Raw genomic sequence first — 16,747 nt, 5'->3', positions numbered from 1 at the left:
CCCCCCCCCCCGTTTCTTGACTGCCCCCTCCAGAACCTCCCTGTCCCTTCTCCTGCCCCCCCTTACCCTGCTGCTCAGAACAGGGTGTTGGGCTCTGTGCCAGCCGGACACATGGCTGAGCTCCCCTGCACAACACAAAACCAGGTCCCTGGCCCTGCACAGGGCTGCCGGAGCGGGCTGCAGGAGGAGGAGCTGCCGGCCGGCTCAGAATGCAGGGGGTGGGGGGTGGGAGGAGGAAGCTGCTCCAGAGTCCAGCCCGGGACTTTCCTGCAGCCCTCCCAGCCGCTCGCTCTGCCGGGGGAGGGGGAAATCCCGGACATTGTGAGTGCTTTACAAATTCCCCCCGACGCTATTTTTAGCACACAAAAGGAGGACATGTCCGGGTAAATCCGGACGAATGGTAACCCTAGTTGGAAGCCAGCTCCAGAGTTACAGGCCCTACTCTGGCTCCAGCTCGCAGCCTGGGGGCCTTTCCCAGCACAGCCAGGAGAGTTAATACAGTCTCAGTCCTTGCAGCTTTTCCACAGGGGGTGGGGGGGGAAGAGTGCTCTCCCCAACATCTGGGAGGCTCCACCCTGGAGGGGGGCAGATCCCCCTGCTCTGCACAGGCCAGGGGAGGGGGCTCCATGCTTCCCCCCCACCAGGCTCACCCTCAGCTGTCCATCAAACAGCTTGGCCTCCCCACATGCCGTCGGGTGTGCTGCCTGGCATTGGCACAGATGCACAAGCTCTGGCCCCTGAGGGGCCCTGGGAGCGGGCTGTTCATGGAATCACTGCATTTGGGGCACAGGGGTTCTGGGCTTTTTTAAAAAAATGCCCTCTACATTTTGGACCAAACTCCCCCACCACCCCCACTTAACCCACCAGCAGCCAGAGGCAGGATGCAGGAGGTAGATTGGCACTAAGCTATTCCTCAGTGCTCTAGGACTGATGGGAATCCCCCCAGGCCCTGCCTGGCAGGCTGGGCTTTAGGCACTGTCTAGACAGCCCCTGCGAGCGGCCAGCTTGCTGTACGTGCATGTGAACAGTGTAGTTATGACACCCCTTCCTCTCCATGCAGAGCCCTGCCCCAGCTCCTTTGCCAGGCCTGATGCCAGCCCACCCAGCAAGCAGGGGGCCACACATTCTCGCACTCCCCTGTTTTTAATGTTCCTTGTTTGTAATGGTTTTATACGTGTGTTCACTGTGACGTGGAAATAAAGTCTAGGAGGAGAGTCCGACTCGCTGAACTGGGGAGGGACATGCCAGAATGGCACCTGCTCCTGGGCACCTGCTCATCAGAGGGAGGACAGGGGCATCTTGCACACACCTCCCTCTTCCAGCCCTGGGGCACAAGGGCTGCCCCCCATGCACTTGGCATGGGACATTCCCCTGAAGTGCTGCAGGCTTCTCATCCCATCACCCTCCATTGTTGCCATGGCTTCGCAGGGATAACGCTTGGAGGGTTGTGGGGGCTGCTGGGCTTGTGCCTACACTCTGGGTGCAATTGCTGCGTGCCCGGGGGCATGGAGAGGCTGCTCAGCCAGGCTGCCTCGCTGAAGCAGTGGGTGAGCTGTGAGTGCAGGGGGAAGCACAGAGCACAGTCCATATCTGACGGAGCACACACTATCCCCCCACCCAGGCACAGCTGCCCTAGCCAGCACCAAAAGAAGCTTGGATGACTGTCTCTAGCCAATTGCTCAGTGCCCGTGGGCAGGCCCCAGGGACACACCCTGGCCATGGGTTCTCCCATTCCTGCTCATGGGTCATGTATGGCCTGCAGCACCTTCCCCCGCGGCTCCCCCAGAGCTCTGGGAACAGGCGGCAGTTCAGCCCTGAATTCTCACTGGGAGGTCAGGAGATCAGAGAGGTTAAGGCCAGATGGGACCATTCAGTCTCATCTCCTGCAGAGCACAGGCAGAGAGCCCACCCCGTGATTGCTGCCACGCCACCGGCCCCTATCCAATCTTGAGTTAAGACTCCCTGTGACAGAGAATCCCCCAAGTGCCTGGTCAGCTATTCCGTGCGTTAAGTGGCCTCACTGTTAAAAGTGTGTACCTTATTTCCAGCCCAGTCACTGCTTCCAGCCCTTGGAACTAGTGTAGCCTTTGGCTTGTGGATTTAGGAGCTCTCTCCTACTAGAGATCCCTACCTTGGGGAGGTTGATGGACGCTGTGATCAAGGAGGGTCTGGTCTGTGAGGAGGACTCCTGTGTGGTACCTTGCCCCAGCAGACTCAGCCCCATATGGAGGAGGCTCAGCTGGGCCCAGCTACTTCACTCCCCAAGGGGCCTAGCGGCAGCTGGGCACAAAAAGCAGCCAGCTCCTGTGGGGCAGTGTGAGCGGTGCTGCAGTCCCCTCAGTCCTTGCTCTACCCACCCAAGTGCAGGGGCAAATGTCACTACACTCAGACCACTGCCCACTACAGCAGGGAACTTGCTCTCTGCCAGAGCTAACAGCTGTCCTATGTCTGCAGGGAAGCATGAACCCTGCCACTGTGGGATCCAGCCCTTACATCAGAATCATGTTCACAGTCTCAGCTTCCAGCACTCCCACAGGGGCCTGCAAAGAGGACCATGAAAGTGTGACCTGAATGTGAGACACAGTGACGCTGCCTGAGCCCATTGCTGAGGGGCGGGGGGGAGCTGCCCCGAGTGACTGACATGGCGACGCTGCCTGCGTGTGCAGAGCCTGAGCATCTCGCTCTGAGAGAGGGGAGCTGCTGCTGCCCCTTGGGTAGTATCTGAAACCTAAAGACAATTTACATCACAACACTTACATCCCCCCCCCCCAAATCACTGCAGCATGAACATCCAGCTCACATGCTTGCCCCCAGTGCCAGCCCCCAAGAACACCAGCGACACAGTGCTGTGTTAATAAATACCAACGTGGTGACAGGGTGGAACTGAATTTAATGGCCATTAAATCCCAGCAGCACAGGGCTTGGATTTCACTACACGTGCCCCAGATTTTATTTTAAACGAAGCTGCCACCACACGCTGTACCTGCCCTCAGGATCCAGGCCCAGCACCTGGGGCTTGCTGGCCACTAAAGACCAGTGGGCTGCCAGCACTGTGGCAGTGACAGAGCAGATGGAGGTTTGCCCGCACACACCTGGAGCCCTTTGGTCCATGCTGTGGGACAGCAAAAGAGCACCTCGTGTAGAAGGGGTCCCTGGCAGGGCGTGCTCTGATCTTCCAGGAGACACGGAGGCTGGCTCTGCCCACAGGGGCAACAGCCCAAAGGAGCATGAACCTACGCAGGGGAAAGGCAGGGCCCTGAACTGCCCCAAGACTCGCCTCTCCCCCCTTCCCCCAAACAGAGGATGTGGAGTCCCTGGGCTAGGGTCTGTTCACAGCACGTCACCCTTGAGGATGATAGGCAGACAGAGCCCACCCAAGTGATGACAGGGGCCCTGGCTGGGAAGCCAAACACAGACCCACATGAGGGCTGCTCTCCTGGCCATGGCCATACTGACCCCAGAGCTGCGTATGCATGGGGCAGGAGGAGGGAAACAGCCTGGGCACCACCACATCCCACTTTGCCCATGAGCCGCCTCCAAGCCATGATCAGCCTGCGCAAGAGGATGGCAGCTGAGCTTGAGCCAGGCGTGGGGGCTGGGCAGGGCTCAGTCCAGCAGCACCTGGCCCAGCTCCCCCTTGCGGAAGGTCCGCAGGAGCTCATAGGCGGCTGCAGAGTAGTCGGGCGCGATCACGTTCACGTCCCCTGCAAGAGAAGGCAAAGGCTGTAGGTGAGTGGGGCGCTCATGGCCCAGCCCAGCACCTCTGGATGGGCTCCAGAGTCCACGACTGTACAGACACAGCCCCAAATGTAGGCCGGGAGCGGAGGGAGAGGAGCTAGCCCTGGCTGGTCCCTGTGTGCTGCACGGCCCTGGTTCCATGCAAACTGACACAAGAGGCTCCCCCACAACACACCATGGCTCAGAGATCCTCCCTCCCCACACCCACAGTCACCAGGTTCCATTGCTCCAACGGGCAACTCCTGCCAGCCCCCACTGCCCTTCCTGGTGCCAGCCCCACACCCTGGCCATGCCTCTTCAGGAAATCACGCTGAACAGAGGGTCTGCAGTTGGCAGCAGCTGGGGTGCTCCCCCAGAACCTGCAGTGGGTGGGGCATTCCCCTTCTGTCCCCCACCCGCCCAGCTAGGGGGCTCCCTCGTCCTCCCCTCAAGACTTGGAATCTCCAAGTGGCATGGGCACAGCACTTACCCACCTCCCCACAGGCTCTCCGCCTGGCATGGGAGAGCACTCAACTGTTGAACCCCCCAGCTAGCTCTCACCCATCCCCTCATAGGGTCCCAGGCCTGCAGGGGCACTCACCTGTCCCTGTGAGCACCTTCACTTTGTGCGTCTTGCCCAGTTTCAGTGCCACCCGCTTGAGCACGCTCTCAATGTCGTCGCTGGGCTCGCCCAGCCCGTAGCGCTCCACGTAGCTGTGCCAGGGCAGCGAGAGTGGGTTAGCACCAGCCAGGCCAGGGGCAGAAGCACCAGCCAGGCCAGGGTACAGGGCAGCTTTCCCTGTGCAGAGCACTTCCGTGCTCAGGAGCGTGCAGAGGGATGGTGTGGCTGCACAGCATGCAGTGCCTGTTCTGGGGCAGGGCCAGCACCCTCCATGTCACAGTTGACCAGCCAGCCACACAGAAGACAGGTCCCAGGTCCTTCCGGGCTCCTTTCAGCCCCATTAGTGACCCAAGCAGCTCTATGCCACCTCCTGGGGACGGCAGGGATTTCTGCACATCCCTACCTATGTGGTGTCCCCGCTGCCATTCTACAAGGACGGCTGCCAGCGCCTGCTGGCTTCGGGGGCCTCTGGCAGCGAACACCTTGCTGCTGTGGCATGGGGCAGCAGGGCTGATACCTGCCCTTTCCAGGTGGGAGCCTTCACTAGCAAAGAGACAGGTTTCAGAGGGGTAGCCATGTTAGTCTGTATCAGCAAAAAGAACTAGTGACTAACAAATGTATTTGGGCATAAACTTTCGTGCCCACGAAAGCTTATGCCCAAATACATTTGTTAGTCTCTAAGGTGCCACAAGTACTCTTCGTTCTTTTCACTAGCAAAGCCACCCAGAAACCCCTGCAGACCCTCTGTACAGGAGGCTGGCTGTCCCTTTCAAGCCATGAGCGCTGCGCCTCCCAGTGGCCAGAAGAGAGCACTGAAGGCACCAGCAAAGCACAGCAGCCGATTCTGGGACAAGAGCTGCATTTTGTTCAACAGGTGCCAGCTCTTGCCAAGGCTTCAGGCCTCAGCCAATCACAGACAAATTCATTGCTGGAAACCAGTCTGTTTCTCCTGTGTGTCAGTACGGCTAAGGTGGGTACTGAACTTAGAACTTTATGAAATGTCTGTAAATTGCTGCTTGCATCAATCACACTTGTAATCTCTTTATCACAGGCTCCAAGATAAATGAGTTTTTGATTTGTAACTGTAAACAGTGTTTGCTCTGGAATGGTGAACCTGGCAAGGGGCATGTCTCCTCAAAACTAAATGAGCCATTGTGGGACATCACAATACAAAGACTGTGTTAATTGTCCCTTCACACCCATGAAGAGGCTAGGAAGGAAATAAAAATAGCTAACATCTCCTTTGACTCTCCCAGGGCTGGAGCCACAAAACAGAAGCAGAGACCCCCCCAGGGTCAACCTGGGTTAGCCCTAAAAGACATTCAGTGCTGACAGATTGCTACAACTCCATCACCTTTAAAGACCATAGACACACTATACGGTTGCCTGCTTTAACCTTAAGACTGCTTTCATTTCTTTTCCTAGTGAATACATCATTAGTTAGTTTACCATAGACTTGGCTACAAATGTTGTCTTTGGTGTGAGATCTGAGGTACAAATGGACGGGACTAGCAGCAACCCAAATCTTTTGTGATCTTTGGTGCAGAGCAACCAGCCTTCACTAAGTCCAGCTTGCCTGGGTGGCAAGACAGACCGGAGAGCCCAAAGGGACTGTCTGTGATTCCATGGTGAGACTGTTCTAGTTCTTTAGGAGCCCAGTTGTTACTGGGCTGGTGCAATCTAATTATAGACCATGCAACCAGCCTGGGGTGTCGCCCTGCTTTTGATAGTCTGCCCTGAGGTTGGCCCTCAAAGTCATGCAGCGTGACACTCTGCATACACGCGCTGGGCACCATTCCACCTCCTACAGCCCCTTGTGGCAGCTCAGTGCAGGGGCACAGCCAGTCAGGCTCACATCAGGAGCGGACAGACCCTCCGCTCTGGCAAGGAGCGCCCCCACTGCAGGAGCTTCCCTGCCAACAGCGAGCACAAGAGCAGACTCCAAGCAAGAGCTGAGGGGTGGCACTGGGGAGACATGGGCAGGAGCCAGCCCCCAAGACCAGGGAAGCCCCTGGGGTCTCAATGTATGAGCCCACCCAGCCCCAACCCCCGACCCCACAGCAGCCAGGTGCTCAGGAAGTGCTCACCTGAACTGCTGCTGCTTGTTCAGGGTGTACAGCAGGTAGTCGGCCATGACGCCCTCACCCACCAGGTGGTCCCGGATGGCCCCTATGAGACACAGAACAAAGCCTGAGTGCCAGCCACGCAGAGCAGAGGGCAAGAGATAGCCCCGTCCGCACTGGCCTGGGAGCTGTGCCTCGACCCCTCTCCCACAGGGCTCCAGCCGCCTGCTCTGGGGCCGGCTTGGTCAGCCTGAGAATGTGTGCACAGGGCACCTTCGAGGCGCTTCTCCCCGGGAGCCACCCTGGGCACAGCCAGGCTCCAGCCCACAGTGCCAGACACAGTATGGAGGTGGCCACTGGCCTACTAAGGAGCTCCCTGGAGTGGAGAAATGGGCTGTTCCTACTGAGCTCTAGAGCCTGCAGTGCCACCCCCACCCCAGGTCGAGAGCCCCAGCAGCTGATCTCCTGGATGTTCACCAGCTGCAGCTCACAGCCAGTATGGCCAGGCAGGGGAGAGGGGCCGGGCAGACAGCTGGGCTGGAGCACATGCGCTGAGTGATGCTCCCTTTCCAGGCAGCTGGGAGCAGCAGCCTGTCCCAAGCTGGGCTCCTCAGAGGAGGGGGACGGGCAGTGGCTCTGCCCCAAGCACCCAATAACAACATGTCTCAAGGCAGGGCCCGCACTGCCTCCACAAAGCCCTGCTGCCTTTGTGGAACGTGTCCCCCTCCCGACACTGTGCCCATGATCATGAGCTCCGGGGCTTCCTATCGCAGCCCCAGCAGAGCCAAGTGAGGACAGCCCCTGGCCAGAAGCAGCTGCAGCTCCAGCACTCTTCTCACCACACAGAGCCAGCTTCATGCCCGCCTCCACGCTCTCTATTCTCGGAGCCAGCACTCCAGGCGTGTCCAGCAGATACATAAGGGGCCTCTCGGAGACCTAGACAGGCAGAGGCAGGCTTGTTACGAAGCTGTGGGTCAGAGAGCAGAGCCCAAACCAGCACCCTGAGCAGTGCCAGCACAAACGGAGGGGACCGCTGGCACTGCAAAGCCGATCCCCCCCACCAGCCGACTTGGGAATGGCGTGAGACAACTCTGTGATCCACCAGCCCAGGGCAGAGACTCTGTGGAGCATGAACGCTGGCACTGGAAACGGCCCAGTACAACCGGGCACCCGCCCCAAAGGGTCCCTCGAGCAACCTGCCCGCAGCCCAAGGGCCAAAGCAAAGCACAAAGCGGGGCAGAGCCCAGCCTCCTCCTCCATGGGTCACCCACAAAGAACCATACTGGGCTGGTGTCATCCAGGATCTTTCCTGGCAGGCAAAGGAGGCCAAGGAGGGTTCCACACCAGGTGTGGGCTTCTGGCGCTCTGGCTCTGCTGGGGGATGAATGGAGGTGGGTTCAGAGCTCCCAGCCCTTACCCAAATGGGTGGGGGTGCTGAATCCTTAGAGAGCTCTTCCCCAAACCCCCTGGGGCTACTGGAGCACACCCCTATGTAACAGGCCCCAATCATCCAACAGCCTGCATAAACATCGCCTCTTTCCTGAAGCCAGCAGGTCTTCTAGAGCCAGCCAAGAGAAGGCCCGAACCCAGGGCCACTTCCTTTAAAGGTGACCTTTACCAGCAGTGCAGAGACTACAGATCCTGGCATGCACTTCATTGCAGTCCTGGGGACCTGGCGAAGCAGTCCCCTCAAGCCAGGCCTGGGGGCCCAGCTCCCAGATTCTATCACTATGGAGCCACACAACCAGGCAGCACCCCAGGGTTATTCTGGAAGCTACCAATGCTGTGTTGTCCCAGGGGTCTCTTAACCCGGCCACCTTCTCACCATTTCAACTGAATGGCTACTGGCCTCACGCAGCCCCTCGCGCTGTGCACACATTAGCTACACGCTGTGTACATGGCCAGCAGAGCGCCCCAGCCGGCCGTGCTCAGGGGCACAGCTCCCAATGACAGTACCTGGATTCTGGTAAGCACGGCCTTGGTGATCCCTGGCTCGCTACCCACACGGGATGCTTTCCCTTCAGGAAAAGGAGAGGCCCAGTCAGCTGGAGAAGGAAGGCTCACTCTGGCCTAGCCTGGTCTCAGGGCACTGACGGAGCTTTGCCACTGGCCTCGTGGCGCAGGGGTGGGCCCTGTGCATATCCAAGAGATCTCCCAGCCATCCCTCTGATCAGTGTGCCTCATGGGACTGACGTCCCAGAGCTGAGGCCCTGTTCAGCCAGCGCCTGTTCCCCAGAGAACCCCCCGGTTTCTCTCTCGCTGCTCCTAAGCAAGTTCTGCCAGCCCCTCTGCAACCCTCATCGAGCATCACAGCAACGGCAGAGCAGCTGCAGGGAGGGGAACAAGGGCCCAACTCCCCTGTTGCCTCCGGGGCCTCCTAGCTAAACACTGGCTAAGCCCAGCCCTGCTCAGCTTGGGTGACTGAACAGCCAGGGAAAAGATGCAGCCTGCAGGGCCAATTCAGCAGCTGGGGGAGCCAGTTCTCTGCAGAAGAGGGTTGAACCACTAGGAAATCTGATGAACCCGCCCCAAGGCCACCTCAAAGCCCCCAGCCCTCCAGGGATTTGTGACCCACAGGCAGGAGGTGCTCTCCCCCCGCGCCACGGGGCACAATGGGAAGGCACACAATGAAGTACCCTTTTTGAGGTGCAGCCTCCGCATAGAGTTGATAAGGGAGGATTTCCCCACGTTGGGCACTCCGATCACCATGATGCAGTACTCCACGTTCTGGAACAACAGGAAGGGAGATGGATGAGCCGCTCCCTCCCTTGGCAGCAATGCCAGGCAGCACCGCACCAGGCTCCACGTCCCACCCAGCCAGCCCCCAGATCCACCAGCCAGCACCATGCCAGGCTCCCTGTCCCACTCAACCGCGCCCCCCCACCCCTCCCACACACACACCACGCAGGGCAGAGCTAACAACAGGAGCGTGGATGTGTCCAGGCAGATTAATTCGGATCTGCATGGAAACAAGGAAAGTCATAAGCCAGCCTTGCCAGGGAATGGCGGCCAGCACAGTTCATTACACTCTTGGCTTCAGCACAGTCAGGTAGACCATCTGGAAGCCCAGGCCACCAGTGGAATGTTTCCATCTGAACAGAGAAGCCAGACTCTTCTCCCACTCAAACCGTGGAAAACCAGATTCACTCCACTGGAGTCAGCTTCTCTGCACTGATGCTAGTGTAACCAGGAGCAAGATCCAGCCCCAGGAGCTGAGAGCATGCTGGGGGCCCTACAATCACCAGAGCGCTGTATCTCCTGCTGATTCCAATGGGGACGGAGGGCTCTCAGCACTCTGAGAACCAGGACCTCTTTGGGCACCATCTACACGCCGATCAGCGCGTCCAGCTGGACAAGCCCTTTGCCCATGTGGGGAACCGGACAGCAGTGTGTGGGTCTCTCTCACACACTTTCCCCATTCTCACTCTGGCCCGTTAGCTGACCTCAGCTCTCTGGTAGCGCTGGCTTCTGCTGACCAGATCCGTGATGAGAGGGATGACCTGCAAGGCAATACAAAGACAGATGCTAAGCAAAGCACTGGTGGCTTTGTCCCGAGTGGGTAGTACCCTGCCGTTAGACTCCTTGGCCAGCACAGTGCTGCTACAAGCAGCCAGGCAGAACTCACTGGCAGGACAGGTACGCCTCCTGCTACAATGCACCAGCTAGTGGGAAAGCCAGGGATTTCTCTGCAGCTAGCCTGTACTTTAACAGTTTTAACTGGCAACTGCTTCCAAATGAAGGTGCTAACAGGATGGACAGAGACACGGGGGGTGGGGGGTGGGGGGGTGAGTCCCTCCTAGCCGGCTTTCACTTCCAGTGTGTTCAGAGTACAACTAATGCACAGCTTTAATGCAGGCAAAGCAAGAGACTGGGAATGTTCACACTGATGGTTTCGGTCCACATAAAAGGTAAGATTCTCCTCTGCCCTCCGCAGGGTGGATGTCAACTGATACCGAGCTCATTTTGCATGCACAGATCTCCGGTTGCAGGGCAGAATATGGGAGCTGAGGACTCCCCTGCAGGTCTGAGAGAAGCGCTTGGCCATGTTTGTGGCTGCATGAGCATTTAATAACATTTAAAATAATCAAAGCTTAACCCTGATGTCCCCGGCACGAGTGCTCAGATCCTACTTCTCAGTGTACCGCAACGGCTGTGCCTGCCACTAGGGCACTGCTCAGAAAGGCACATTGTACGATGTCAGCAGGCAGTGCTGCCCATGTGGTCTCTCAGCAAGCCTGGGGGAAGGTGCACTCAATGTAGGAGTAAAGAGATGCTCTTTCTAACTGCCAGCGCCACAAACTCCCCTGGGCTTAGAGGTTCAAGCTGGGCTCTTAGATCTGAAGTCAACAATTCCGAGGCAGCATTAGCTAAAGTGGAATCCTGTAGTCAAAATGTACTGCCGTCACTAATGGGACCTGATCTCACCAAGGCACCCGGGGCGCTGAACAGCTGAGTGCAGCACGGCTTGCCCTCAGCTCCAAGCAGTCACATTGCGGAGCGGACACACACCGTAAGGAATTGCTGTTAGAAGAGACGGGCTGTTACCTTCTTGACATTTTCATCTTTTATGCAGTTTGTGAAGAGGATGTTTTTGAGTCCTTCCTGCTCCAAGCGCTCCAGAATTTTCTAGCAAGAAATGAGAGATTTCCATGTCAGAGAATGCAGTGGCCCACGGTGCCCCCTTGCCCCAGTCACACAGGGCAAACCACGGTAAGGTTGCTCAGGCTGGAGCTAACTGGGGTGAAACGTGCTGTAGCCATCAGCTGAGTTACCCTTCACAGAGAAGGCACAATGCTAAAACACAAATATCTGTTCAGCTCCCCACTACCTGTCTGGAAAGCATGAATGCTGGCCAGCTCAGAAAGGCCGACAGGCTCCTGTGGGAAACCCGGAGTCTAGACCCCCTGCTCTGTGCCTCCCTTTCCCTATCTGTAGAACGGGGATAACAACACTCAGCCAACCCGCCATAGCTCACAGGGGTGCGGTGAGGATCAGGGAGTATTACGTGGCTATGCTACCTACAATGGAGACTGCAGGCTGAATCCAGGATCGTTTAGCCAAGTAGTATATGACAACAATGACAACAGTAGCAGCAACTCTGCTGCCTCTGCTGCACAAGGACCCCAGCCCCGTGGTGCCTCCATCCTGGCCCAGAGGACAGCTCTCTGAACTGAGCCTCACTGCTAGAGCCCAACAAGAAGAAAGTGTGCGAAGGGATGGTTCAAACACGGAGCTACTGGCAGATCAAGCCATCAGCAAGCGTGCCCTGCACAGGTCACTGAACAGCCAGGTATCAGCAGACACCAGTGGGGATTACTGTCAGCTGAGTGAAGGAGCTGTCCAGGGGGAGTCTTATCTCCCCCACTGCACCCACTGGTTGGCTGGATGGTCTCCAAAAAGAGCTGCAGCTGGCTTGGACCCTGTAAAGACATGGCCTGTTTGACAGTCGGGGGGTGTTGGATCTCCTTAGTGCCATCTCGATGGACTGCTGGCCACATCCTGCAGCCGCAGCCTAGCGCTGGGAGATGGAGGACTAAAGGAAGAGGGAACAAGGGATGTTTATGAACTGAAAGCCTTACTTAAATACCTCCCCGTTTCAAACACTTCAACTATTTTTCTTTTCTTCTGGATCTTTAATAAAAGACTGTTTCACGGTGTGTTTGCCATGTCACTAAGCAGGCTGAGGCCTCTGTATACCAAACTCTGAACCTTATTTAACACTGTTTAACGTTGGGACAGTGCCTAGTTTATGTTAACACATTTGGCCCAAAGGGGAGAGCTTCTCCCATTGGCGTAACTAATCCACTGCTGAGGCGCACTAGCTATATGAACAGGAGAAGCCCTCCTGTCACCATAGCGCTGTGTACACAGGGGGTAAAGTTGGTATGACTGTTTTGCTCAGGGGTGTGGATTTTTCAAGCCCCTGAGCCACATGGTTATACCACTGTAAGTTTATAATGTAGACCTGGCCTCAGCCCCAACGTTTACTCTAGATTACAAGGAGAAGCTGCATCAGTGAATTAAACAGGAAGATGGTTGTGAAGAGTGGGAGGAGAAAGACGTTAAACTGGGTTCTTACTGCTTTGTGAGTCAGATCAGCCAGGTCCATTTTGTTCAGTACAAGCAAGTGAGGTCTGATTCCCAGGGCCTCCTGGAAGGCCGGATTCCGGCCTGAGAATGGGATGTGCTACTGTTAAGGAAGCCAAAGAATTGAGACACCCGCAGTGACAGGGAAGGGTCCAGCCCACAGAACTCTGCTCCATCGGAGACAAACTCTCACCTCCCACAAGGCAGGTTCCCGCAGCCGCGTCAGCACACCGCACCATGGCAAGGCCCCAGCCAGAGAGGGAAGCAGTGGGGAACAGAGGGCAACACACAACCCCGTGGGCTCTACGCACTGGCTTTGGAAAGACACAGCAGTGGAGGAGATACACATGGTGCTGCGCAAGGGGGCAGGGCTCCGCTATGCTGCTCGGGCTCTGGCGGTGGTGCTACCAGCACAGCCTCCACCCAGGCCACCTGCTCCAGCCACCGAAGGATATTCGGGCATCGTGCACCTCGATGAGGCAGTCCACCTTGCGCAGCGACTCCTTCATCTGCCGCAGGCCTGCCAAAGTGGAGCCAGGTCAGCTGTGCCCACCAAGCCTGGCCAAAGGGGAAGGGACTGGCTCAGCCCTGCCCGCAGCTCGGACTAGGCCCTGGGCAGAGATGCCCCACGGGCCAGGCCCGAGCCTGCCTGGCCATAATAAGTAGGGTGACCAGATGTCCTGATTTTATAGGGACAGTCCTGATATTTGGGTCTTTTTCTCATATAGGCTCCTATTACCTTCCACCCCCTGTCCCGATTTTTCACACTTGCTGTCTGGTCATCCCAATAACAAGGCGTCTGCAGGAGTCCGGACTTCCAGCGGGCCCCAAATACTGCGGGAGTCGGGACTGACAGGGACTGACATCTTTGAAAGGCAGCAAACCTGGTACCCCCGACAAGGCACACCCAGTATCCGGAGAGAGACCACACACAGATCGATCACAGCGGGTCTCCCCCGCTTGGGGCGCCTGCACGTGGCGGGGGAGGCAGCTGTTCGGGGCGGGACGGGCTCCCGCGTACGCTGCGGCGGGGGAACGCGGCCGGCTCCGTAGCGGGCACAGACACTGCTCGTCCCCCGGCGTTGGGAGAACAAGCGACTCTCTAGCCCCACGGCACATAACCCGGCAAATCCCTCAGCCGGCCCGGAGCACCCTCGGGCAAAGCGCCGCAGCCCAGCCCAGCCCCCCACCTTTGGCCATGTGCCCGGGGAACCAGGAGGCCACGTTCCGGCCGCCGAAATCGAAACGCTCCCGCCAGGCCCGCAGCGCGCCCGCCGCCAGCCGCATCCCGCCGCCGGAACCCACCAGCCGCCAGGGGAGCGACCCGGAGTGCGCCCTCCGCAACACCCCCCGCCCGGCCAGCTTCCGGTTCCGGCCGCTCACAGGCCCCGCCCCCAGACTAGTCTGCCGGGCCCAGAATAACGGGAGGAGCCAAAACGTCAGAACCAGAGCAGCGTCCCAACAACCATTCTACGGGGTGTGTGTCCCCCTCATCGCCTGGCAACAAGGCAGTCGTAAGCGCATCTATGACCCGCCCCTGCCCGAACTCCGGGCCCTGGGGACCCGCGCTGTGGTGTGACTCCATTGGGGGCGGGGCTTTGTGACGTAGGGTGTTGGGCGGGGCTTTGCTGGGGGCGGGGCGGTGGTGGCTGCGCATGTGCCGGCGGAGGCGGCCCGAGGTGAGATGGCGGTGCGGGAGCTGTAGTTCTGTGAGCTGGGAAGGTGGGGGGCACGGTGGGCTGGTTGGTACCTGGGGCGGATTGAGCCGGGCTGGTACCGGGGGGGTGGGGCAAGGCACGGTACTGACCGCTGCTCCTGTGACACCCCCCCCTCTCTCTCCCCCCAGGCAGCGATGGCAGAGCCGCGGTGTGAGGGGCAGCCAGGGTGTGGCACAAGGAGTACGGACTCATCCCCTGGCCTGTCAGGCACGTCCCCCCCAGCTGGGGCAGCACCCCCCGCAGCTGCCCCCGCCAGGGCAGCGCCCCCTGGGCCAGGCCCAAGCCCCCTTCCCAGGGCAGCTCCTCCCGTGGCGCCCCCTGCCATGGCATCAGCACCTGTGCCAGACAAAAGCCCCCCTGCCAGGGTAGCTCCCCCCACTCCATCTGAAACAATGCCTCCCATGCCAGCCGAGGAAACACCCATGCTACTGCTGGATGATGTGCGATACCAGATCGCTTGCACCAACTGGTACTAGAACTGTCCAGCTCCACTGCATCTGGAAGGCAAGTCTCAGACCCCGCAGCGCCAGGCACCCAGTGATGCAGATGGACTCCATGTCGCCTCCAGGAGCACCTGTATTACTGCCCTCCTTGAAGATGACATCCTGCGTACTGCTGCATCTGATGCTCTGAATAAAGAGCCAGGGTCAAAGCTGCTGAGTTCCTGCTCTTCTCTCCAGCTACTAGGCTCCCATTTCTACCAGCGTTCATGCTGATATCCCCAAATCACGTGGACAGCGACCCCTGTCATAACCACAGGGCTTTACTCTCTCCCCTCACCCACAGAAACTTTCCTTCCCAAGGGGCCATATCCCCTCTCTCTCCCATGCACATGTGTCCTGCCTTCTTGTGCTTTATACACTAACAGAGCCTGTACACACAGTGTGCTGACTGCACAGCTTGCGGTTTTCAGAATCAAAACCACTTTTTGCTGGATTTATGCTTCTTCCCAGCAAAAGATATTGCCTTCCCAAAATTCACTTTCCAACCCCTACCCCACCCCACCCAATTGAGCTACAGAGTTGTTCAACACATAAGACCAGGTTTTTTTAATAATGGTGAGTGCATTCCCTCTCCCACCACGCTAATACTCAAAGGCAGCTAAAATCTTTTTTAAAAACTGCCCTCTGCCAGAAAGCAAGTGTGAATAGCAGGAGCCCAAACTGTGAGGTTTGCAGCGCTGTGAGTGACTGTAAACAGTGTGGAAACAGAAACCATTGTATAGCCTTAGTTGGAGAAGTTGGGGCTACCTCTACCATCATTTTTGCTGTTCACTTCCTAAAGTGCTGAGTAAAATAATTGCCTTTAGGCAACATTTGTCCGGTTGCTAGAAGTGTGAAAAGAATGAAATAACCAGTGTGCAGACTTCCTTCAATGTTGCCAATGCCATGTACACAGGGAACAGAAAAGCATGCCTAAGCACAGCGGTATGCGATAAGATTCCTGCAGCCAGCAAAAATACATAGACTTTCACATAATGGGGAATTGCCACAGGGTCAGAATGATCACATGATGGGGAATTGCCACAGGGTCAGATTGCCACAAGCTCACCACTTCATTGCAGTAGGGTTTCTTTGGGTTTGCAGTGGCTTAGCTGGGAGCAGCACTGGGCTCCATGTGTTCAGATCTAACCAGACTTGGTCTATGAGGCTTTAAGTGCATGTCAAATCTGAACTTGTGCAACAGGTCTGAAAATAGCAGTGTAAATGGTTCTCAAACTTATTTGATCGCACCTCCCTTCTTTGTGGCTGTAGTAGTTTACACCCCCCAACTCTGAGTGCTGCCCAGCAGCCACTGCTCTGTGAATGCCCAGCTCTAAATGTGTAAAGTGAATTTTTTCCCTAAAGCTTCTCATGGTCCCCAGAATACATTCTGCACTCCCAGTTTGAGAACCTCTGCTGTAAGAAGTCTGTGTGTCCCTGCTGGGGAGAGAGAGGGGAGAGTGGCACTTTATTCAACTGACAGAATGGCAATGCATTACAGTTTTCTAAGAATTAGTGCCAGGGTTCATAGTACTTGACTGAAACATGCAACTCGGTGTGGTGCCAAGGCCATTGGGAGGAGGCTAAGGGGTGCCATCGACACCTCATCCCCACTGTGTTCCAGCAGTCTCACTTCACAGCAGCTTGGCTGCTGGCCACAGAGACTCTCTTCGCAGCAGGCTGAACCTTGGTCCTAATAGCATGGTAGATGAGGCACTCCTCTGCAGTGATTTACTGCCTGGGCAGCTTCTTGTAGCAGATCCTCTGATGAGTCTGTCCTCCTTGGGAGGTTGCACAGCAGCTGGCAGTTCAGTGTGACCAGCTGGTGGTGCTCTGGGAGGGGGACAGAAGGGCATTGGGGTTTCTGGCTCAAGAGCAAGGTGATGGCTATGGAATGGAATTATTCCCGGTGTCATTTTAGACAGGACAGTATCCCACATCAAAGCTAGCTGCTCCTTTCCTTACCACCACCCCAAGCTAATTTCAGACCCTCCCTCCTTCCCTTTGCCAAGTGTCCGAATCAGCCCTCCCTCGTGGAAGGGCAAGGAATTGGCTCCC

At 57.4% G+C, this 16,747-nt stretch overlaps 2 protein-coding genes and 1 long non-coding RNA gene across 5 annotated transcripts in view; 2 read left to right on the top strand and 1 right to left on the bottom strand.

Moving 5' to 3' along the window:
* Positions 1–1,214, top strand: part of LOC117880927 — a 3,094-nt gene extending 1,880 nt beyond the window's left edge. The window contains exon 2 of the mRNA XM_034777529.1: positions 411–1,214. Coding sequence (XP_034633420.1) covers positions 411–741 — 331 coding nt within the window. The 3' untranslated portion in view covers positions 742–1,214. The remainder of the gene's footprint in view (positions 1–410) is intronic.
* Positions 1,215–2,870: 1,656 nt separating this feature from the next.
* Positions 2,871–14,030, bottom strand: MTG1 (mitochondrial ribosome associated GTPase 1). 3 transcript variants are annotated; one of them, XM_034775005.1, is made up of 11 exons: positions 13,680–14,030; positions 12,945–13,009; positions 12,482–12,586; positions 10,948–11,028; positions 9,846–9,902; positions 9,039–9,129; positions 8,359–8,420; positions 7,242–7,338; positions 6,427–6,508; positions 4,319–4,431; positions 2,871–3,704 (listed from the first exon to the last, which is right to left on the bottom strand). In XM_034775005.1, exons 1-11 carry the CDS (start codon positions 13,774–13,776, stop codon positions 3,607–3,609), a joined length of 948 nt encoding a protein of 315 aa, XP_034630896.1. In that variant the 5' UTR covers positions 13,777–14,030; the 3' UTR covers positions 2,871–3,606. The 3 variants fall into 3 exon arrangements, with proteins under 3 accessions (XP_034630896.1, XP_034630897.1, XP_034630898.1); XM_034775006.1 differs by lacking the exon at positions 13,680–14,030 and adding an exon at positions 13,229–13,562; XM_034775007.1 differs by lacking the exon at positions 12,482–12,586 and having other exon boundaries at positions 12,683–13,009; positions 13,680–13,764.
* Positions 14,031–14,112: 82 nt separating this feature from the next.
* On the top strand, positions 14,113–14,859 carry LOC117879747. The gene is made up of 2 exons (XR_004646376.1): positions 14,113–14,198; positions 14,336–14,859. It is a non-coding gene; the product is annotated as an uncharacterized LOC117879747 (long non-coding RNA).
* The last annotated feature ends 1,888 nt before the right edge of the window (positions 14,860–16,747 follow it).

Source organism: Trachemys scripta, chromosome 7 (assembly GCF_013100865.1).
Source record: "Trachemys scripta elegans isolate TJP31775 chromosome 7, CAS_Tse_1.0, whole genome shotgun sequence".
Classification (NCBI taxonomy): Eukaryota; Metazoa; Chordata; order Testudines; family Emydidae; genus Trachemys; species Trachemys scripta.
The sequence above is the reverse complement of the archived record's forward strand: the minus strand, read 5'-3'. Positions and strand labels throughout refer to the sequence as shown.

What these genes read in the sequence shown, in the direction of transcription:
- MTG1 (XM_034775005.1), bottom strand. Translation starts at nt 13,776, where the DNA reads ATGCGGCTGGCGGCGGGCGCGCTGCGGGCCTGGCGGGAGCGTTTCGAT. An exon ending in CTGATCTGACTCACAAAGCA is followed by an intron (nt 11,029 to 12,481) that starts GTAAGAACCCAG and finishes ATTTCTTGCTAG; the next exon opens with AAAATTCTGGAGCGCTTGGA. An exon ending in AGCGCTACCAGAGAGCTGAG is followed by an intron (nt 9,130 to 9,845) that starts GTCAGCTAACGG and finishes CTGTTGTTCCAG; the next exon opens with AACGTGGAGTACTGCATCAT.